The sequence below is a fragment of the Salmo trutta genome, chromosome 38 (assembly GCF_901001165.1).
Source record: "Salmo trutta chromosome 38, fSalTru1.1, whole genome shotgun sequence".
NCBI classification, from domain to species: domain Eukaryota; kingdom Metazoa; phylum Chordata; class Actinopteri; order Salmoniformes; family Salmonidae; genus Salmo; species Salmo trutta.
Window position 1 is genome coordinate 17,039,375 of NC_042994.1, and position 23,814 is coordinate 17,063,188.

The 23,814-nt window shown below is 44.1% G+C and overlaps 2 protein-coding genes across 4 annotated transcripts in view; both read right to left on the reverse strand.

Moving 5' to 3' along the window:
- Positions 1-191: 191 nt before the first annotated feature.
- On the reverse strand, positions 192-18,189 carry LOC115177783 (vacuolar protein sorting-associated protein 54). 2 transcript variants are annotated; one of them, XM_029738741.1, is made up of 24 exons: positions 18,054-18,189; positions 16,370-16,541; positions 15,334-15,578; positions 14,850-14,934; positions 14,624-14,658; positions 14,244-14,375; positions 13,749-14,134; positions 13,244-13,370; positions 12,945-12,992; positions 12,419-12,526; positions 12,121-12,176; positions 8,195-8,291; positions 7,337-7,692; positions 5,905-6,034; positions 5,520-5,701; positions 5,290-5,402; positions 4,339-4,402; positions 4,110-4,215; positions 3,893-3,980; positions 2,569-2,690; positions 2,367-2,447; positions 2,151-2,258; positions 1,858-1,952; positions 192-1,523 (listed from the first exon to the last, which is right to left on the reverse strand). In XM_029738741.1, the coding sequence occupies exons 2-24, from the start codon at positions 16,509-16,511 to the stop codon at positions 1,418-1,420; spliced, it is 3,012 nt and encodes a 1,003-aa protein (XP_029594601.1). In that variant the 5' UTR covers positions 16,512-16,541; positions 18,054-18,189; the 3' UTR covers positions 192-1,417. The 2 variants fall into 2 exon arrangements, with proteins under 2 accessions (XP_029594601.1, XP_029594602.1); XM_029738742.1 differs by lacking the exon at positions 12,945-12,992.
- A 1,700-nt stretch (positions 18,190-19,889) lies between these two features.
- Positions 19,890-23,814, reverse strand: part of LOC115177823 (E3 ubiquitin-protein ligase pellino homolog 1-like) — a 45,750-nt gene continuing 41,825 nt past the window's right edge. For both annotated transcript variants that reach the window (XM_029738808.1, XM_029738807.1), the window contains exon 7: positions 19,890-21,767. In XM_029738808.1, the coding sequence (XP_029594668.1) occupies positions 21,180-21,767 (588 nt within the window). In that variant the 3' untranslated portion in view covers positions 19,890-21,179. The remainder of the gene's footprint in view (positions 21,768-23,814) is intronic.

Consider the following 23,814-nt stretch of genomic DNA (forward strand, 5'->3'; position numbering starts at 1 on the left):
TAGGGCTCTCCAACCCTGTTCCTGTAGGTTTTTGCTCCAACCCTCAACTAGCGCACCTGGATGATAAACTGAATCGGAAACCTACAGGAGGGTAGCTCTCCAGGAACAGGGTTGGAGAGTAATAGTTCTTGTCTGGATGATTCCATCTCGGGCAGCAGATGGACAGAGAGAAAAGGCCAAAGTAGAAATGCTTCCATATTGTCCCATGTTTTATTCAGTTTCCTGGGATTCAAGACAAACACTAAGGCATGAGGTCAGATTTTCAGTTTGCCACACTTCCTTACCCATCTTAACCAGAGCAGCAATGAGTGCCCAACAGTCATACGCTCACAGACAAACATACACAGGCACTCAAACAGTATACTATTGTAAAGTCTGTCTGATATTTATCAAAAGTAGGCACTTTTGAAGTAGACCACTTTTTACTGGATGGTGCTTTTTGTTATATACACCATTAGATCCTCTTGCATAAGGTGTAATGCTCACAGTGTAGACAGGCAGTGAATAGAACTAGGAAACAAGACTTTTGGTTGGAGCTTGACTACTTTAAAAAATACAAACTAATCAGAGGCTAATGTTCGTTCATGCTTTAAATAGAATGACTTCGCTCGGGCATTAGGGAACAATTGTGCATATAGTCGCTCAAAGTGGCATTGTACAGTAAAGGTTTAATTTAGGGCCATGGAAGGGAACGCTATAACAATTGAGGATTGAAAGGAATTTGTATGCAAATTATGCTCCATCTGAAGCTCTCTTTAAAGAACAATGTTTTAGTCAACTTAAATGCCATTTAGCTTAAACACAGGTCTGAATCCGTGAGTGTGTCGAAGTGGCCTTGTTATTCCTTACTTTGTTGACCGACGCAAGAAAAACTATGCTTTCAACCTGAAAAATAAAATGATTCTCCAGTAAGTGACATGTTCTGAACCATGTCAGCATTTCAGTCCAATCAAAGTCCATTTATTCATCTGTTTTTAATAAACCAACTATAGTTGAATTACAGTGTGATGAGGTAACGGCAGCAGTTGCATCCTAAAAGTCTCTTGTAGCCCCCCCAGAGAGCTGCTCTTTAAAAAAAAAAGCCCATGTCAGTGTCTGAAATGGCACCCTATTCCCTATATCATGCACTAGTGGTACACTGTATAGGGAATAGGGTGCCATGTTATGTAGCCTGTCCTACACAATGGCCGCTTCAGTGTTTGGTCCCACACCGTTGCTGCCTGGGACAGTTTCTCCCTTGAGGAAGCACCACTACCAGACCTCCGCCACTCTCTTTCTGTACCCAGACAGTGTGGGCTTCAGTGAGATCCCTGGGCAGGCTGGCTGCTGGAGGTGCAGTCTCTTTACAACAAGAATCTGATTAGAGTTAGTTTCTCCCCTCCCTCCAGGGTGGGTTAACATGGCGTTACTACCCCCATCACCTCTTCTGCTCCCAGATCTCAGCCATGTTCAAGTCTAGCTTTTCAAGTGTCCTCAGTGATTGAACGTTCTCAGTGTAAAACGCGACATCCACCGTCACCAGCCTGGAGCGGGGTGAGAGTCATTATGTGGGGGGGAGAGAAGAAATCAGAGAAGTGCTTTCAAGTCATCAACAAGTCCATTGAAATTGTCCTTTAGCTTTAGTGACAAGAAGCTGTTTTATCAGACACATTAAGCCTAGTTCTGGAAAAATGACTTTCATTAGAGATTCTCCATTGAGCATGCTTTTTAGTCCAGGAGTAGGTTAAATCTGTGTCGTGTAAATACATGTTTATTACTCTATTTTTGGTATGGTCAAGCAGAGATAATAACTGTAGGACAAATTTTGGGGGCAATATTACAGAAATGCTCTCTCTCAACCCCCACAGAAACACTCACCCGTGTTGAGGTCCACCGTCGTGGTGCACCCCGAGACGGGCCAGCTGCCTTTTAAGGTGAATTTTAAGGCTGGCGTTGATCCTCAGGAACAACATCTAGGCCCAGAGAAAACAAACAGACAACGTTACCCTCAAAACTCTACATATCTAGTCAGCTGCGAATGCAATGAAGACAACCTGGACCATGCCCAGTATGTTGTAAAAGCGCATGAGAATAGTACATTTCATTATTACACATTTGAATAATTAGAAGTCATTGAATAGGATCTCTGTGGTATTATTGGCATATATTACCTGTGCCTGTTCCTCAGGTAGCAGCTCGTAGAGGGCTTCATGCATTTTGGCCATTTGTTTACAGACGTTGCGAAAGCAGGCCGAAGGCATGGGGGCCTTGACCTCATACTGGCGGGAGACGAAGTAGATATATGTTGATACACTGATTGACATTGGCTACAGCGATCTTATAAAGTGGTATTGTAGGTTAGAGTGGTTTGGACCTGTAGAACTCACCTTAGACAGCACCTTCTCAAACATGCTGTCCATGATCGACACCAGTTTAGCGGAGATCTCTGCTATGTGATCGCTGTAGTCCTGGTAAAAAATAAAAAAGATTCTTAAAACTCAAAAAAGGCCTACACGTCATGTCACTCACGGCTTACAAGTGAATCTCCGAACTAGAGTACTGTCGTCGCGCGCGGAGGTCTGTGCTCACCTTAGTGATGTGGTCAAAGTGCCTGAGGACGCTGTACTGCTTGGGCGTCAGCTTGGTCTCAAAGTGGGCCCTGATGACGGGAATGTAGTGAACCACCAGCTGAAGACAGCGAGAGGCCAGGGCTGAGGAAAGACGCACACTATGGTTATTTCTACACGGACAACACAGACAGGAACAAACAGCTATACTAATGTAGAGGTAACCCTGTAGTGGGGCAAAGCCCTACGGTTCATAGCAAAGCACTGGGTTGTGTTAAGTAGGGCACACTCCATAGCGAGACGTTCTGAAATGGAAAATGAAATTGCTTGTCTTATTGGACACGCCCAAGTAGTACATAGCAGAGTATGTGAGTGGAGTTGAGCCAACTCCTTTCTAACCGCTCCACTAAAAACTGCCACTCCTCACTCACAGAAAAAACTGCTGGTAAAAATTCACTCCGTTCATTAAAAATCACAATTTAACCAACACCCGTCGATTTGTGAGACTACCGGGACCTACCATTTGGCTTTGAAGTACTGAAAACAAACCATGTGATTGAAATAAAGGTGAATGTAAGAAGCGCACATTTCAAATAGGCTACATGTTATATTAAACATCAAATAGGTCAGGAGCCAAACAGGGAGCCTAAGAAGGAACGAAAATTAATGATTTATATTATTTCAAGGCTATAGCCTACAAAGAAATACATGGTGAAGCATTTGCGAGTGCGACACAATTGGCTGGTAGGGACATAAAGCACTCAGCATTTAAACATTTTGTTGTATTAAATCATTATAGTCTATAAATTGCGCCTACCAGGGAACAGTGGGTTAAAGGCCTTGTTCAGGGCAAGAACGAATGATTTTTACATTGTCAGCTCGGGGATTCGATCCAGCAACCTTTCGGTTACTGGTCCAACTCTCTAAGGTTAGAGATCTGATTTTTAGTTTAGAAATACTTTTCTACAATGACACACTTAGTTATCTACCCACATCGTTCCTTTCTTTAAGCATGTGCATGTAGTAAGTCTACCATCATGCTTTAGGGATACGTATCTTTTCAGATTCCACAATGATTCTTTAGTTGTGGGGACTACATCACCACACTCCCTCGCTTGCTCTTTGTAAGTCACCTTGATTCAGCATCTGTGTTCTCAGTTTCTTTATTAAAATATTTACCGAATTAAAGCAAGGGGCTCTAGATAGCGTCGCACAAGTAGACTACAAATGCATGCTGGGCCGGGCATGCCCTGAGCTCGTGACGTGAGCGCTACTGACGCTCCGGCCTTTGGGAATCGCACGCTCCACTCCTCGCTCCAGCGCCGCTCACATACTCTGGTACATACCCAGGTTTTTAGTGGTGATGGTCTTGAGTCCCACCACTTGTAGTGCTCCTGCCCCCAGGACCAGCTGGCAGCTCCGCGAGTTGAAGTGCTGTCAGAGAGAGAGTCAGGGACCATTCAATAAAACATGGCAGTTTGTTAGTGGGATGCTTGCCAGGTAAATGTAGCCAACTCTCAGACCATCCTTCTAGACTGTTGCCATACAGTGGTGTGTTGTTACCTTGAGTAGGTCTGAGAGGCGGGTGAGCATGTCTGTGGAGATGGAAGGGATGTCGTTGACACACTGACAGTACTCCAGGAAGATCCGGATCAGTAGTAACACCGTGCTGATGAGGAGGACACAGAGGTCACCAGTCAATATGGGTCCTATCATTTTTCCCTACATGCATTCTGTTTTGAATGTGGGAGTGGAAAGGCGCATTTATCGTAGTTAGTAAATCAAAACTCACCCGACAACAGCATATTTCTGGCCATCAATGTGTAAATAATCACTTGGTTTCCTTTCTTCTGTGCCTGGTGTTGAGAAGACAGAAAATAAACTCAGTCAGTCTAGGGACAGCCAAATATTTTTGGGGGACTGACCATCGGGAACCTGGACTGACAGTTGTGCAGAGCGTGGGTCAGTGACAGACTAAAATTCACTTTATGATCCACCAGACACTGTGGCAGGTAGATGAAAATATCTACCAGCCACTCAGGTCTTTTACCAGCCAAAATATTTTTGCCATAATTACATTAAAAAAAAAATGTAAACGCTTTGTAATGTTTCTAAAAACCAGAAATGTATTAGTACGAAGTAATGTGGTATATTGCTGAATTTCATTTCATTTTTTTGTGACCTGAGTCCAAAATATCATAGACAAAATGTTCAGCTGCCCCTTTAAGTGTCTCTGAGATTTGGGATCTCTCTCTTTGCTATCAGTCTAAGCAGCAGACTCAAACTAACGTTGAAAAACAACCACGCAATGTAAATAACCAAAAAACACGAGGACAGAGTTTCACTTTGTAAACTTGAGTAAATTAGACCAACTTTCATACCTGTGCACAGCGCCTCCAAAAATGAATCTATCAGCACTTAATTCAGTGTGCACAGCTCACCTGCCAGGCAGTGTTACAGCGAGAGGTGGGATATAGGATTCCTATATATTTGAGCGATTAGCAGCTATGAAACAGAACAGCAGAAATACTTCATAAACAGATATCGCAGCATTTTTCAAACCCTAACTGTGCTCATACTTGACTTTTGACCATTTTTATTCGCGAATGTAATGCTCGCACTGTAGAGCCCTGCAAATTGACCACCCGCCAACATGGCTGGTGAAATAGACATTCTTACCTGCCAATATCTAAATCTACACGTGGCTGGCGGGTGTTCATTTTATGCTCAAATGGTATATTACCTTGGGGTTTGCGTTCGGGTAGTGTGATCCTGCCATCTGCTATGGAGTTAACCAGGTCCTGGAATTCTGCAGGAACCTCTGCCTGTTTCCACCGCTCATTGTCCAGCAGCAGACTGGAGAGAACCCACACACAAAGTTAAGATAGACGGTTTTCAAGTTCCTGAAGTATTGCACATCTATTCCCTACTAAGGTGTGTGTGTGTGTGTGTGTATACTCTCCAGTCTAATACCTAAGCTTGGTCTTGCGCTCCTCGTGGAAGCGGTGGACAAAGCGATTGGCCTGGCTCTGTAGCGCCCCCCTTAGGGACACGCTGCGTCTGCAGCACAGCTCCTCCGTGTCCTTCACAAAGCCTTCCACCGCCTGGGACAGAAACACAAACTCAGCCGAGCTCAGACGCTCCAGGGAGCCATCCTGGCGGAGAGAGAAAGTGATTATTCAAGGTTACAAACTACTACCAGCAGGGTTGGAGTTATTCCAATGTTACATTGTCAATTCAGAACATCAATGGAAATTCAAACCCTGCCTGTACAGTCACACATTAGCCATCCGAGAGTGCATTGGTCATGCTGTGTGTTGTTCATCCTGTCATGGCATGCATTAAGCTAGCTAGCTACCTTGGCTCTGGCCATGAGGACTTTGACACAGCGGTCGTGGCTGACGTCTGAGGCGGTGTAGAGCAGCTCCTGGATGTTATTGGCCACGCGGCCCAGCTCCAGGTCACTGGGCATCATGTCCTCACTGGACCTGCAGCCGGACAGACAACATAGAAATACAATTACTAGAAAGACAATTTTTTTTTACATTCTATTTCTATTGTACAGAATACAGATGGCACTGAGGAAGGGACACTCCATTTATGTATTGTCTACTACAGAGTATAAAAAGGTCCCAGCTGGTCCCAACCCTCAAACATGTATACACTCATTGGGCAGTTTATTCGGTACAGCCATCTAGTACCAGGATTTGCATTGTCTAGTACCAGAATTTGTTTGAACTCGTACTGGGCTACCTTGAGACGAGTCTTGTGAGGCATCATATAGTCTCACCTTTCCACAGAGGGGTCATATTAGTGTGTAGCCCAAACTGTTCGGATGCTACAGACAGAAGTTGGCATATCGGCAGTACCGACTTTAGACGAGTCCCGTGACGCTTGTGGGGGGGTCGTAGGGGAAAATGGAGCTTGTGAGTCTTTATATAAAAAAGGGGTTATTATAGTTTTGTAGGCCAACCTGTTTGGACGCTACAGACGTTTGTGAGGAACCGATTTTCGGGATGTCTCCTGGTCTAACAAACACTGCTGTAGCTCGGCCAGCTTCCGCCTTCAGAAGCAGAAGGCTGACATCAGTGGGTGCGGTGGATATCTCTAGCTTAAACAGGGGGATTTTTTTATTATGCCAACTTGATTTCCAAAGGGGAGCGGACATCGACTCTAGGGTTAACCATGGCAAAATGCATAGAATTGACGGAAACTTGCTTTAAAACGGCTAAATGTTCTCTCAGCTCCATGGGAGAATATGTAGAATTGCAGGAAATTAGCTATAAAAAAAACACAAATATTTCACTCAGTCAATTGAGAAATGTGTAGAATTTCAGGAAATTGGCTTAATTTAAAAAATGTCTTTGCACCACCAAAATGGGGGCCAAAAATGTTGCCACGCCAACAGACCAACTGTGCCCACTGCCACGCCCACCACCTAAGCCCCTTTTTGAATAACCCTGTATTCTCTGGTTGGGGTATGCTCACACCATTCAAACACAGAAAAGCGGCTTTTTAACATACTTCCTTAAAACATATGGGAAGAAAAACTTTCACTTATATTGTAATTAATTATAGGCCATATTTGATAGAAATCTGGAAACACTGGACAGTTACTTTGATTTCCTGAGTGTATACAGCTGTGCAGCATGTACTGAATCTTTTTCACATTGCCTTGCCAACCCAAACTTTACTTTGGTGGCAAAAATAACCAGGCCAGCACAGTATAGCCTGACTCAGTAGTGTTAACAGTGTGTGTTTGTGGTTGGTGAAGGTGGTGAGTGACTCACGAGATGCCGGCGGCCCCTCCTGGCTGGAAAGCGTGTTCCCTGCTGGAGGACGACTCGGTGGTCCCTGAGGCGGAGTCACTACCACAACCATCCAAACGTGACAGGGCCTGCCTGGGCCCCACCGTGGAGCTCTGCTCCTGGCCACCGCCTGCCCCCAGGTGCAGCTGGGCATCATTTAGAGCGTCGCTGATGAACAGGCCCTCGTGGGTGAGGTAGGCCAGTTCTGCTTCCCCCTGATTGAGAGGGGTCCCTGGGGCCTCAGCCAGGCCCCCCGCTGCAGCCCGCTCTAGCAGACGGCTCTTCTGGTTGCTGTCCAGCGCCTCCAGCACCACATTCCTCACCACACTGAGCGTTGCCTGGATGAGGACATATGGTCAACGTATAGGACAGAGGAACCAACTACCAGGGTTGGGGTCACTTCCATTTAATTCAGAAAGTAAACAATTCCAACTAGAAATGTCCCTTACTGAAAAGCCTTGAAGAGAATTGGTATTTCAGTGTACTTCTTGAATTTAAATGGAATTGACCCCAACCTTGCTAACTACAGCAGATAAATTAAAAGGCACAGATCATCAACTTCGAGTCCTACAACGGGCCAGTAAAGTAATGCACTTTAAACAGCTGGTTTGCATGTCAACCAAAGAAAAATGTGTAGACACCGCCAAAATAACAAATGCTAAAGTGTTATTCTATTCTTTTATGCCAATTTATATAGCAAGACATCTAACTACCTTTCATTTTGTTTACCTCTTAAAACTTTCTTCAAGTATTCTATTCCGCAAGAGGACAATTCCATAAATCCCATTTTGATTAAATCTAACCGACCGGGATTGTATTTTAATAAAGTATGATCCTCACCTTGATCCTCTTCAGGAAGAGAATGAAGTTCTCAAAGACGGACTTCAGCAGCTCAAACCACTGGGGGAAGGTCATCAGACGCATCTGGTCTGCCAGCCTGACCAACCAGAAGCAGAGAGAAGGGTCGTATTCATTAATGCAAACCATATCAAAACGTTTTGCAACAGATTTGGATCTCTTTTAGTCCCCATTTGGACTAATCTTCCAAGAGTCCTTAAACATTCAAATACATTTTATATTACGAACGCATTTTCACATATAACACACTATTACAAACATAATGACCCAATAAATACTCAAATCTAAAAAATATTGATTCTTCATCTACTATAGTCCCACAACATTTCTATGTATTATATTTAAATCGTTTTAAAATAATGTTTAAATGTATATATTGAAAGGTTTCTGGTTTGCTCAGTTCATTTATTCCATTTCTTTATTGCTCTAAATAGAAATGTTCTTTTGCCTATTTCTCTTTTCTGTCTGGATAACGCAGATGGTGGACAATCTATTCCTAGTATTTACGGAATGTCTGTCTCTTACCAACTGAATACCATTGTGAATAGAACTTGGCCGTTTTAAATTATATATAATATGAAATAAAATAAGCATGTTTTTTTCAATTATCAGAAAGAGGAGGTTCTTCATCCTTCATCCTTTAAATGGTCTCTTGAAAAACATCTAGAAAAAAATGTCGCCTTAAATTCCTATTAGTAACAACAAACAAGAATGTTTTTTTTTCTTTGCCAGCTTGATGTTTATTTTGGAAATAACAGAGCTCTACCAGGAGGGTCATACCAGCAATGCCATATCAGAATGGTAATTTGCATAGCATTTTTACTCATGTGAAAAATATATATATTTTTTACTTCAGGTCTGCTTCAATGGCTTTCATAGGTAGGTAAAGCATTGTTTTATGCGGACTGTTACAAATTATGGTAATTGTGTATGTCCAAAATATTAATATTCAATTACATTCAAATTAATGTATTTTCAAGTGGTGTATGTCCCTCAAAATTATTCTTACATTTCTAAATGATCCAGGTTTTTCCACATGTTTGGACTACATTGAGAAAATATAATGACAACGTGCAGTTTTTTTTATTATTATTATATACACAACTTTAAGTCTGAATATTGATGAATTGAACCCATGGGTCATGAAATGTGGTTTAACCAATTTATGTTGCCCAGTAGTGTTGTCAATTGAAATCATATTTTTCACCAAAATAAGTATTTTTTTATTTAAAAAAGAAATGTACCCTATTCTTAGTCCGAAGTGCCTACATAAAGCCCTCACTGTGAATCAGAAACAGGGTCAGCCTGCCAGCTGAAAATAGTTGCCTGTGTGTGTGTAGGCTACATGCCTACACACACCTGTACTAAATGTCTTCAATAAAAAATGTAAAAGTACAACTGTTTGTGTGTTATTAGTTTAGTCAGATTGTGTCTATTATTGTGACTTAGATGATCAGACCACATTATGAGTAATCAATGCAGAAATCCAGGTAATTCCAAAGGGTTCAAACTTCTTCTTGCGACTGTATATGCATGTACGTACGCATGCACACACGGGAAAATCCAATGTTTGGCTTTAAATGATGCAGGAGGGCTGGGAGTTGAACAATCAAGTTTAATTTAAATGTTTTGTTCATATCCACTTCTAAATCCATTGTCAAAAAATACTCTACCAGCAGGCTGAGAATAGGGTTAATCGGTTATTGGACATATTCAGGTCCTTCCAGTTGGTGTCTAGTGAATATGACCCAGGGGTATTGTGATGACAAACTTTAAGAACATAGCAGATAGAAAAGTACAAATATACAAACGGACCAAATTCCAAGATTTAATTTCAAACCTTGATTAAATTGGGATACGATCAAGTGCATTTGGAAAATATTCAAACCTCGACTTTTTCCACGTTTTTTTAACGTTACAGCCTTACTCTAAAATTGAATAAATTGTTCCCCCCCTCATCAATCTACACACAATACCCCATAATGATCAAGCAAAAACTAGTTTAGACATTTTTGCAAATGTATTAAAAATAAACTGAAATATCACATTTACATAAGTATTCAGACCCTTTACTCAGTATTTTGTTGAAGCAGCTTTGGCAGCGATTACAGCCTCAAGTCTTCTTGGGTATGATACTACAAGCTTGGCACACCTGTATTTGGGGAGATTCTCACATTTTCTGCAGATCCTCTCAAGCTCTGTCAGGTTGGATGGGGAGCGTTGCTGCACAGCTATTTTCAGGTCTCTCCAGAGATGTTCGATCAGTTACAAGTTCGGGCTCTGGCTGGGCCACTCAAGGACATTGAGACTTTTCCTGAAGCTATTCCTGCATTGTCTTGGCTGTGTGCTTAATGTTATTGTCCTGTTAGAAGGTAAACCTTCGCCCCATTCTGAGGTCCTGCACGCTTTGGAGCAGGTTTTCATCAAGGATCTCTCTGTACTTTGCTCCTTTCATCTTTCCCTTGATCCTGACTAGTCTCCCAGTCCCTGTCCCACAGCATGATGCTGCCACCACCATGCTTCACCGTAGGGATGGTGCCAGGTTTCCTCCAGGCGTGACGCTTGGCATTCAGGCGTGAATCTTGGTTTCAACAGACCAGAGAATTTTGGCATTCAGGCCAAAGAGTTGAATCTTGATTTCATCAGACCAGATAATCTTGTTTCTCATGGTCAGAGTCTTTAGGTGCCTTTTGGCAAACTCCAAGCGGGCTGTCATGTGCCTTTTACTGAGGAGAGGCTTCCGTCTGGCCACTCTACCATAAAGCCCTGATTGGTGGAGTGCTGCAAGATGGTTGTCCTTCTGAAAGGTTCTCCCATCTCCACAGAGGAACTCTAGAGCTGTCAGAGTGACCATCAGGTTCTTGGTCACCTCCCTGACCAAGGCTCTTCTCCCCCGATTGCTCAGTTTGGCCGGGCAACCAGCTCTAGGAAGAGTCTTGGTGGTTCCAAACTTCTTCCATTTAAGAATGATGGAGGCCACTGTGTTCCTGGGGACCTTCAATGCTGCAGACATTTTTTGGTACCCCAGATCTGTGCCTTGACAATCCTGTCTCAGAGCTCTACGGACAATTCCTTTGACCTCATGGCTTGGTTTGTGCTCTAACATGCACTGTCAAATATAGGACCTTTATATTGACAGGTGTGTGCCTTTCCAAATCATGTCCACTCTATTGAATTTACCACAGGTGGACTCCAATCAAGTTGTAAAAACATCAAGGATGATCAATGGAAACAGGATGCACCTGAGCACAATTTCGAGTCTCATAACAAAGGGTCTGATAACATGTAAATAAGTTATTACATTAGCAAAATTTTCTAAAAACCTGTTTTTGCTTTGTCATTATGGGGTATTGTGTGTAGATTGCTGAGGATTTGTATTTATTGAATACATTTTTGAATAAGGCTGTAACGTAACAAAATGTGGAAAAAGTCAAGGGGTCTGAATACTTTCCGAAGGCACCGTCTTTCTCTCTATTTATGCAACAATGAAAATTCAATAACAAAAAAAGAAAACTTACGGGGCCAAATCAAATGATCTGAAGGCAGAATTTGGCCAGCGGGCCGACTGTTGAAGAGCCCTGTGCTAAACAATAAGTTTATCTGACAATCTACCGTTACGCCCTCATAATTAGATTTCCACACCCAGATTGGTTTCACAGCCCTCGCGTCATATTCCAAGCGCTCCTTTCAATGGCAGGATGACAGATGAACGCAGTCGAACTCATTGTTGTTGTTAACACGACCATAACCAACTGGTTTAGCTTCCTTTCCTTTGTTGAGGAAGGATTCTCAGAACACCAGGCCATATTTTGACAACACCTCCAGTGCATTCGGTAGATATTACCAGCAGCTCAATGTGCTCAAGCAAATACAAACGCATTCAATGTATAGCTAGCTGTACTACTCACTTTGTGACGATGTCAGTGTCGATTTCTTCAATCTGCGACACCGAGTCGACAACAGACTGTGGGATAAGAGTATGTTACTTTCCATATCTGTTTTACCAACTCAAAATGTATTTCTCGTTTGATACAGGTTTGCTAGTTCAGGAATAGACCAAAAAAGTGGAACTCGGAGGGGGTGCTGGAGGAGAGGTTTGGGAAATACTCTTAACATGTCAAAACCTTTTTCCTAATTTCACCATAAATGTTTATGATCATGAAGTATAAGTCTGCTCTCTGATGCTTTTTATGTGTGGTCTTTTACCTGTGTGACGATGCTCTTGGCTGCTAGGATCATCTCGTCGCTGTAGATGTCCAGAAAATCCAGCTTCCGCTGCCTGAGCAAGCCAAACACCAGAGACTCCAGCCTGTCCTGTCTCCCCCCACACACACACCCACACACACAGAGAGAGTGAGCAATACTATAAAACCCAATAACTCCAATCAGAGTAACTCTTCACTTCAAGAGATCAATTATGATAAGACACCAATTCATCAATTAAATTACAATAAACAAAGAGATTCATATTTCAAACCAATTAAGACAACGATTTCCGCATAACGGGGATAATTAAAATCCCCTTCAGAGTCATTCAAAGTTACCATACCCATAATAACAAAAAGGCAATTGCCAATTGTGCTACTGAAATGTAAATTAGGTTGATGATTGAAGAGATCGACACATTGATGTTTTCCTCTGATCTGAACAATCTATACAAGAGTACCCAAAATGTGCCATTTTTATCCACTTGATTCCAAGTAGCAAACTTGTTCGGAAGAGTCAGACCCACCTTTATTGAGACTGAACGTTTGTATTGCATCTGTGAGAACAGTGACCACTGTGACAAAACACAACCTTAGTTTGATGCTCCGACTACGTCTACACATTCTCAACATTTTCCATTTATGGTTGAACTCAACCTATAGAGTTCAAACCATAACTTATTTTTCGCTGTCTTCTGACAGTGGATTTAGTACATTTAAACCTTTGTGTAGCCAGGTAAGTCATTTGAGAATCTATGAGTTAAATATAACGACCACAGAATTAAAATGTAAACATTGTTTATATTTTTATCTCAATGGTACAAACCTTCTCCATGACCTGTCCGTCGTCCTCCAGACTCCTGCTGAGGTCACTCCTGGAGTACATGCTAAAGTCCTCCACCATCATCTTGTCTATCAGCTTCTCCATCTCACACAGCTGCGAGCCCAGATGTCTGGGGGGGGGGGGGAGACAGGAGACGTCACAGGGTCCAAAGGCCACACTCTGAATACACAGTATTTCACTATGGGACTCTTGTGTAAAATGACTTATATTGACATGAAACTCTGTGAAAAGTATTCTGACTAGAAGTGGTGTGTATTTTAAACTTACAGCATGATACAGTTCTGCAACCACGCTGTATGTGCTTCAATCTTACTCACAATAAATAGTTGGCGTGGAGTGCTGCTTACTATGATTTGATGTTGTTTGTCTCATGAGTGTCAGCGCATTTAATCAGACAAGTGTCACCACCGTGTGCGTCGATATATCTATGTAACACAAACATGCTACACACCCATCCCCCCCCCCCCCCCCCCCCCCACCCCCCCACCTGAAGCTGTGTATCCCCTGCAGCTCCTGCTGCAGCACCTCCTTGGTGGTGGCGATGAGCTCCAGGGCCCCAACGAACTCCGAGGTGGAGAGCAGCAGCTGCACAGTGGGCTGGCTCTGATGCACCGCCGCCATCAGCTTCAGCTTGTTGTGCAGCCGCGCGCAGTTGGAGCGCGTCAACGCCTGCCGCAGTGCCCGCAGCGGGCCTTCGCACATGATGCGTTCGATGGCGGCCGTGCGGCCCCGGAGGACAGCCACGGCGCGGGCGGTTTCGGTGAGGCGGTCCTGGAGCTCGTGCTGGGACGACATGGCGTGGAAGAAAGCCTCGGAGCGCAGGGAGATCTGGCGCGCGATGCTCACCTCCACCACGTCGAGGTAGTGACTCAGCTGAAAAAGAGAGGGATGGAGAGAGGGAGAAGCCAACAACAGGAAACATGACTGTGAAGCAATGAAACAACGCAGGACATGACAACTGTTCAAATTTTAGCCGGCTCACCTTTTCCTGTAGTAACCGTGACGATGCCATGTCCCTGCTGCTCTTCCGCCCAGCGCTGTTGAAGTGGGACCATGGTAGGACCGCGTTAAAGGTCGTTGGGTCGTCTAGTGCAAAGTCAGGCTTCATGAAGATCTGTTTAAGCCAGACATTAGGCAGATATTCATTTTGGAATCCAGAACGAAATATTATGTGTGCTGCTCTGTCTAGACATGGGAGATATTAATACAATTAAAAATGTATTATATAAAAACGTTTACGGTATTAATGTTTGAGGATCATGAAAGCATACAGTCAAATCAAGGGGACAAAACGGTTCAATAGGGCTCTAGAAATCCCCACAACTCACACGGATACAACACAAAACAAGAGGAAGTAATTACCTTGGGCACCTGCTCCAACTCTGTTCTTGATTTGTCTACGAAGAAGAGAAAGTGAAAGAGCACAATAGTTGAATCAACTCACTTCAACACTGAAAGGAAATTTGATATTTGACAAAACAAAATAAGATTGTTTAAATCCAGAGACTGATTTGATTTGTCCATATGGTCCAGAATAGATACTGTAGGCCCCAGTCATTATGGTGCAGAGCTGTTTAATATTGCATACCGTGGTTGTTTGTGATGCTGGAGACAGCATCCAGCTCATCCTTGTTGGGACAGATATTCTTGCATCGCTCATGGATTTTCTCCCTCTACAGAGAAACACAGACACAATGTAGTTTAGGCCTAATAGCTTATACAGTTGAATTATAGTGGATACATTTTCTTAGTGCTATTTCGACCATGAGTAAAGGGAAGAGGACAAAGTCTTAGAAATAGCTTAAAATGCCATGTTCATTACATTCAAACAATAGAGTGTATTTGACACCTGGACTGTGTTCATCAGGCACCAAACAGACAAACTGGAAGGGACTATCTGGACTTGCCCAATAAGAAATGCAATGTTTTCTTTTCCATTGCAACATGTTTTTAAATGTTTTCTGTTGCATGCCCTAACGAACAAAACCCAGGCCAGACAGTGGCCTCTACTTCTGTCCAATCTACTGAATAATTCAAACTGAATGACAGGGGCAGCAGGGTGTGTTTGTTACCTGAGCTGTTTCCTGCAGGTAGGGGCCAAAGTGTTCCTTTGTGATGTTGGGGAGGTAGAAGGAGGGCATGACTTCTGTCTCGGCAAAGTCCAGGCCCCAGGATTTGGTGAAGAAGTCAGACTCCCTCTTGGCCAGCCGTGGGTCGTTCAGCGCGGCTGGAAGGTTCACCTTGGAGTTGTACACCGTCCACCTGTGCTGGTCGGCCACCACCGACGGGCCCTCGCATAGCCCCCGGGTTGCCTCGCCTGCAAGGGCACGTGGGAAATGTAGTCAGTAGAAACCTTCAGCAGTAATAAAACATGTAATGCATCTTGAGATGCATTCCATGGTTGCGCTCCAATTCTCTAGCCTGACCCACCATCCTCACCGATGCGCTCTTACCGAGGCTACCAATTCTCTAGCCTGACCCACCATCCTCACCGATGCGCTCTTACCGAGGCTACCAATTCTCTAGCCTGACCCACCATCCTCACCGATGCGCTCTTACCGAGGCTACCAATTCTCTAGCCTGACCCACCATCCTCACCGATGCACTCTTACTGAGGCTACCAATTCTCTACTACCCTTCACCAAGAAGTGTGCACCCTGTAGCTCAGTTGGTAGAGCATGGTGTTTGCAACACCAGGGTTGTGGGTTCGATTCCCACGGGGGGCCAGCACAGAAAAAAAAAAAACATGTATGAAATGTATGCATTCACTAAGTAGTGAATGCATACATTTCATACATTTTTTGGGGGGGATGGTGGTGTAAGTCGCTCTGGATAAGAGCGTCTGCTAAATGACGTAAATGTAAATGTATTTCACTTCCACTAATGCATTTAAAAGCTTTGGATTGGTGCAAGAATGGCTGGACGGAGTGCCTTACAACAATCCATTTCTTTTAAGTCCATGAGGGAGAGTGTACAAGTGCAAACTTTGGGAAGGGGTAGAAAATAGGACTGCAAGTAGGAATATGATTGATCAACAATGAAACAGGATGAAGTTTTATATATATTCATCTTGTAAGACTGCTGGCCAACTGTAGGCTAGTTCTTTACCCGTGGGCTCCTTGGGGCAGACGTCGGGCAGGGAGTGGACGGGCCTGTATTGTCGTGAGGAAGGGTCCCTGTCCTTCCGGAAGATCCCCTCGCTGCCACCACTGCTGGGATGAGGCACTGGGGAGGAGCTGTGGGAGGCCATGGCATCGGTGCACCTCTCCAAGGAGGCTAGCTGAGTTAGCAAACATAGCACTGAGTCAGAGAGTATCAATACAAAACAAAGACATAGCCTAAACATTCATGTTTGCGGTAACATAATAACTAAACCGGACCATCTGCAGAGTTGTTAGTCCAATGGCATTGAAAATAGGGCCATAGAAAACGTGTGTCAGTAGTCAATCCATTCAGTCAATCCATTCAAAAGTCAGCCCATTTTTCTGTGCAAGGCAATGACTTTCAGTTATTGTCACAAGTCACTAGTGTGAAGCAGAAGTGAAAGTGCTGATTTATTGATGCTCAGAGGTGCAGATGTTAGGCTATAATCTGAACAGTGAGGAAAGCAATGCCTTGACTCACTTCCTCTGTGTATTGATTCAGTTATTGCTTTGTCTGCATAACTTGCCCAGTCTAACGAAACTGAATGATCAAATTCAAAGTAATTCATCATTGGTGGTTAGGATAGTGGTTGCCTAGAACAGGGCCTATGTTAACCAATATGATCAGACTAGAAGACAGTGTTGTGTAAGCAACTGAGACCATGATAAACTGCCTACAGGAGCGAAGATCCTTTGTTGTCTAATCAGTCTGTTGAAAAGATTAGGGTGAAAGGTGGCTACAATCAGCTCCTGTCAATATGGATGTGTTGTCTGTTACTGAAACGTACATTATCGAATGCAGGGTGAAATGAGAAAACAAAATGATTTACACCAGAGACATATATTACGTCTGTCATATGACTGATTTACACCAACGCCACGTGCATCACGAGACACTGCACACGTCATTGGGCAATGACGTCGTCGCTGCTTATATCAACAACGTCAAATGTTAATGCATGTAGCTTGCTAACTAACTAAATGGACAGCTAGTCAGCCTAAATTCGCTAGCTTAGTGCTATATGGATCAAAACTCTATGCAAAATGTCAAGAAAATATAATCAGCTATTTCTGCGATTCAGATAATGTTCCAACTCCACCAGGGATGACGATATGGTCAATTAACTAACGTTAGCTGGGTAACTTATCTGATCAGATGACAGTTTTTACTTACATTAATCTAGTTGGCTACTTAACGTTAGCCATTTCACTTTTTTTAATAGCTAGATAACTGAGTAGAGAGGTGTTTGCCTCACCACACTGCTGGACAACTGCAGCGCCTTAACTATCTCAGGTGGGGAAAAAGATAGCAGTAGGTAACGTTAGCTAGTTAGCTACCATAGCTAAATATGAAACACCGCCGTCCACATTCACATTTCCCCGTCATGCGGCAACATTAACCGTCATTGACCATTTTTCTAATTACTCTTTACAGACAAGATACGATGAACTCTTCGAGCATCGATATTCGGGTAGCTCCCCACGACTGCAGCGGCCTGAAGAGACCAGCTGGTTACACGTAGACTGATAATCGAAGCTAGCAGAATGCTAGCCAAACAGACGGAAGCAGTCCACACAAATACATGACCGCTGAGCTTTTTGTGGTTGTTGAAGAGCAGACAAAAAAGAAGGTGCGTCATGTCTGGTACCTGTTGTTAGAAACACATTCGTTCTTGATTCTTCTTTCCACCATCACGTTAACATTCGACGAACCAGGAGAAAACATCAAGTAAACCACCGCCGCCGGTACCGTAACCATAATGCACTGCGCGAACAATCTTTGCGTTCTTTCGTGCTTAACGATGCAGTCACAGCACACCGCTTCAACATAGTTTACTGCAGGGAAGGGCGTGAGGGGCCATAGTGGCTCTGCGTACCCACATCCATACACCCCCTCCCCACCTTGTGAGCAAAACATTTTAGTGGCCCCCCAACATGTGAGTGAAAAGATACAAAAATGGCAAGTTAATTTCCTGCAATTTTACACATTTTGCTATGGGGTGTAGAGAAAATGTTGCAGTTTTAAAGCAAGTTTGCTGCAGTTCTACACATTTTAAACTTTATTTGTCACATTTTTTATTTAACTAGGCAAATCAGTTAAGAACAATTTCTTATTTACAATGACAGTGGGTTAACTGCCTTGTTCAGGAGCAGAATGACAGGTGTTTACCTTGTCAGCTCGTGGTTTCGATCTAGCAATCTAGCAACCTCTCGGTTAACCACTAGGCTAACCACTAGGATACCTGTCGCCCCACTAGTAACCTCTCGGGTACTGGCTCTAACCACTAGGCTACCTGCCACCCCCACATGCGCTGAATACAACATGTGTAGGACTTACCGTGAAATGCTTACTTACAAGCCCTTAACCAACAGTGCAGTTCAAGAAAGAGTGCTCCGGTACCGCTTGCCGTGCGGTAGAAGAGAAAACAGTCTATGCCTTTGGTGATTGGAGTCTTTGACAATTTTTTGGGCTTTCCTCTGACACCATCTAGTATATAGGTCCTGGATGGTAGGAGGCTTGGTCTCAGTGATGTACTGGGCCGTAAGCACTACCCTCTGTAGCGCCTTATGGTCAGATGCCGAGCAGTTACTATACCTGGCGTTGATGCAACCGGTCAGGATGCTCTTGATGGTGCAGCTGTAGAACTTTTTGAGGATCTGGGGACTCATGCCAAATCTTTTCAGTCTCCTGAGGGGGAAAAGGTGTTGTCGTGCCTTCTTCACGACTGTCTTGGTGTGTTTGAACCATGATAGTTGAAACTCCCGACCCGCTCCCTGTTGATGTTAATGGGGGCCTGTTCGGCCCACCTTTTCTTGTAGTCCACGATCAGCTCCTTTGTCTTGCTCACATTGAGGAAGAGGTTGTTGTCCTGGCACCACATCGCCAGGTCTCTGACCTCCTCCCTATAGGCTGTCTCGTCATTGTTAGTGATCAGGCCTGCCACTGTTGTCATTTTGCCATAGGATGAAGGCAAATGTTTGCAGTTTTTAATATGATAACTGATGATCAATGGGCCCCACACCGGTTGGTAATTTGACCATGCTTATTACAAGTTTAGATAGCTGGCCGCTAGACTAACTTACCAATCAAAAAAACGTTTAGCTAACTTGGGCTATTTGAGTGACTGCTGATGCGCAACCAAATTTTGAAATTGCACCTTGTGTATTCTATTATTAAGTAAGTTGAGACCCCGACTGAGTTCCTAAAAAAAAAATACAAATATAGTTGCTCATCTCCTACCTACTGCTTACAACTGACAATTTTCACATTCTCATAAGTGGCAAAAGTCATTTTTATGTGAACTAGCTAGTACTGTCAATCCAAAGGAATACTGTGTATAATAGGGTGAATGTTATTGCATATCTTGTTTATTTTTGCTAAATAAACCAAATATCTAGTATACATAAGTTCTGTCCAGTGTGGATTTGATGATCTTGGATTCCAACAGTGGACTGGAAAAAGAGAGAGCACTCACACAAACGTGAACAATTTAAAAGCATTTAACTTTTATTGTTTCCAGTTGGTAAAAAAAATGTGTTGTCTGCAACAGCAACCCTCTTTGCAGAAATAATACTCAACATCCTGTATAAAGGCATCATGCGATCAAGAGGATATAAAGCAGAACAAACTGGTAAAACATGAATGTAAGTTGGTTGAACGGTAAAGAAAATAAGCTCTCACACATTACTTAAATTGGGGTACAAATCACTGGGTAAATTAACATACACACAAACATAAACATAAATATTATATACACACTGAATGCAGGTACATATGGAAGATGAGAGAGGAAAACTTTCATACCATCTGAAAAGTCAATGTGTTTAGGGCCACACTTCAATTGAAAAAAAAATGATGCTTGCTTGAATACATTCTGGACATTCAGATATGTGTCATTGTCAACAAGTTTCCATCAGTCAATTCATAGATCTGTTTCTCCAGTCCTTGTTCAGAAGGGCAGAAGGGTACACAGATTGAAAAGTGATATTATTTTGTATTATGTAATTCTTCCCCTTCTAATACCACCTTATACCTACGTGTTGATGTGGTGATTGATAACATTAAGATAGGGTACATGTTGGGATTCATGGTAAAAAAAGGTACAAGGCCATAAACACTTTTTTTATGCAATCGCCAAATATTGATTTAATAGGCCTAGTTTAACAACATGGGTCTTCATGTCTAAGAAAAAGGAGGTCATTCCAAAACAGTAGCTAGCATTACAAAGTATGCTTGTTTCTGCTACAATTGCCTCATAAGTTTCAGATAGAAAAAGAAATGACTATTAAGGTCAAGCCACACACACACACAGCCTCACAATGGATTTTGCATCAGAACATTACAAATCTGCACCTGTGGAAGAGTTTTCTGTGTTAGCATATACTGTAGGGCTTTTTTACTGTTAACATAAAAATAGAATTATAGTATCGAAAACAGCACTGCTAGAAAAAAGGTCACTTGGAAAAAAAGCAAAAAAGTATTCTGTAGCTCTCCAAAATATTTAAGTTAAGAAATGTTTAACAGTCCTTTAAGCTGTTTTTCCACCATTCACTTGGTTATTGAATGGCCCTTGGGTCATGTTCATTAGCCACCAAACAGAAGAAAACTGTCTGAAACAGTGAGGGACTACCTGGATTTGTCCAATAAGAAACTACAATTTTCATTTTCTGTTGCAAAACGTTTTAAGATGTTTTCGGTTGTGTGCCCTAATGATCACAACCCTGGTAGTTGTGAAGCGTCAGTTGGGGTTTGGGAGGAGACCGCTGTCCATTATCTAGTCCAGGGGCCCTTGGAAGATGAGTCTGAGATAGCCGCTCTCGCCGGCCAGCTGCTGCACGCAGAACGGACACGCGGCGTGGAAAGTGTGCGTGCCGTGTGGCAGCGGGATCTGGCTCCAGAACGCCGCCGTCTTCTCCGAGCACACATGACCGCATGGACTAAAGGCGTGTGTGGGCGGTGCCGCGTCCAAGTAAAACCCCGCCTCACACCCCAGCCATAACGGTACATACGGCCCCCTGGTTCGGCACATGGGGCACTCCCTCTCACGGCCCACCTCCACCACCTCATCCTCGGGCTCCCGTCCTTGGCCTCCCCAGGCGTGGTAGCCGTGCACATGGCCGCATCGGAGGTAGGCCCAGGGCTGTTTCTCATCCAGGATCTCCTTGCGGCGGAGGCTGGGGAAGGCCAAGGTGTTGAAACCTACGGGGCACTGGGGCCGCCCGGCATTCAGCTCCTGCCTCAAGGCCTCCAGGTGCTTCACGGTGGGAGTGCGCGAGAGGCCCTCGGCCGTGCGCCACAGGAGGGTGGCGCCGCACAGGTCGATCAGCGAGCCATCCACCAGTTCCTGGCTCTCGCTCTCCACCTGCAATGGGAGAGAGGTGAGGACAAGAGACACAGAAATATTAGGAAAGAGATGGCAAGATACTAACAGACACAATACACAAACATGCTCCACATGGAGTTGCTCTGCAGTCTGCCTTGATTAAATGTGTCAACGGTCCAATAGACGGCAACCTATGGTTGCCAAATTTAATAGCTGTAGGGTGAAGGTGGGATCCTGGGTTTTCCATTATTGGACTTAATGTAGTGCTTTTCATTTGTTTGGAGTGAGGAGAGATACTGTAAGTACACTGCTCAAAAAAATAAAGGGAACACTTAAACAACACAATGTAACTCCAAGTCAATCACACTTCTGTGAAATCAAACTGTCCACTTAGGAAGCAACACTGATTGACAATAAATTTCACATGCTGTTGTGCAAATGGAATAGACAACAGGTGGAAATTATAGGCAATTAGCAAGACACCCCCAATAAAGGAGTGGTTCTGCAGGTGGTGACCACAGACCACTTCTCAGTTCCTATGCTTCCTGGCTGATGTTTTGGTCACTTTTGAATGCTGCCGGTGCTTTCACTCTAGTGGTAGCATGAGACGGAGTCTACAACCCACACAAGTGGCTCAGGTAGTGCAGCTCATCCAGGATGGCACATCAATGTGAGCTGTGGCAAGAAGGTTTGCTGTGTCTGTCAGCGTAGTGTCCAGAGCATGGAGGCGCTACCAGGAGACAGGCCAGTACATCAGGAGACGTGGAGGAGGCCGTAGGAGGGCAACAACCCAGCAGCAGGACCGCTACCTCCGCCTTTGTGCAAGGAGGAGCACTGCCAGAGCCCTGCAAAATGACCTCCAGCAGGCCACAAATGTGCATGTGTCTGCTCAAACGGTCAGAAACAGACTCCATGAGGGTGGTATGAGGGCCCGACGTCCACAGGTGGGGGTTGTGCTTACAGCCCAACACCGTGCAGGATGTTTGGCATTTGCCAGAGAACACCAAGATTGGCAAATTCGCCACTGGCGCCCTGTGCTCTTCACAGATGAAAGCAGGTTCACACTGAGCACATGTGACAGACGTGACAGAGTCTGGAGACGCCGTGGAGAACGTTCTGCTGCCTGCAACATCCTCCAGCATGACCGGTTTGGCGGTGGGTCAGTCATGGTGTGGGGTGGTATTTCTTTGGGGGGCCGCACAGCCCTCCATGTGCTCGCCAGAGGTAGCCTGACTGCCATTAGGTACCGAGATGAGATCCTCAGACCCCTTGTGAGACCATATGCTGGTGCGGTTGGCCCTGGGTTCCTCCTAATGCAAGACAATGCTAGACCTCATGTGGCTGGAGTGTGTCAGCAGTTCCTGCAAGAGGAAGGCACTGATGCTATGGACTGGCCCGCCCGTTTCCCAGACCTGAATCCAATTGAGCACATCTGGGACATCATGTCTCGCTCCATCCACCAACGCCACGTTGCACCACAGACTGTCCAGGAGTTGGCGGATGCTTTAGTCCAGGTCTGGGAGGAGATCCCTCAGGAGACCATCCACCACCTCATCAGGAGCATGCCCAGGCATTGTAGGGAGGTCATACAGGCACGTGGAGGCCACACACACTACTGAGCCTCATTTTGACTTGTTTTAAGGACATTACATCAAAGTTGGATCAGCCTGTAGTGTGGTTTTCCACTTTAATTTTGAGTGTGACTCCAAATCCAGACCTCCATGGGTTGATAAAATGGATTTCCATTGATTATTTTTGCGTGATTTTGTTGTCACCACATTTAACTATGTAAAGAAAAAAGTATTTAATAAGATTATTTTATTCATTCAGATCTAGGATGTGTTATTTTAGTGTTCCCTTTATTTTTTTGAGCAGTGTATATTATATTGAGCATTGTCCTGTATTATTGGCCTTCAGTATGTACCTCAATAATAGAGCAGAAAGAAGAAATCTTGGTTTTGTTTCCGACAGAGTGCAGACCTGCTGTGACTAAACCCATTGAACCAGCATCCCTTCCTCTCATCAGCTCTCTGGATCCCCCCCCCCCCCCCGGCCATTCTCGTGCCTCAGTTTTAAAGTCTAAAGG

What these genes read in the sequence shown, in the direction of transcription:
- LOC115177783 (XM_029738741.1), bottom strand. Translation starts at nt 16,511, where the DNA reads ATGGCCTCCCACAGCTCCTCCCCAGTGCCTCATCCCAGCAGTGGTGGC. An exon ending in CACGGTTACTACAGGAAAAG is followed by an intron (nt 14,135 to 14,243) that starts GTGAGCCGGCTA and finishes TCTCTTTTTCAG; the next exon opens with CTGAGTCACTACCTCGACGT. An exon ending in CCAAGAGCATCGTCACACAG is followed by an intron (nt 12,177 to 12,418) that starts GTAAAAGACCAC and finishes CTTATCCCACAG; the next exon opens with TCTGTTGTCGACTCGGTGTC.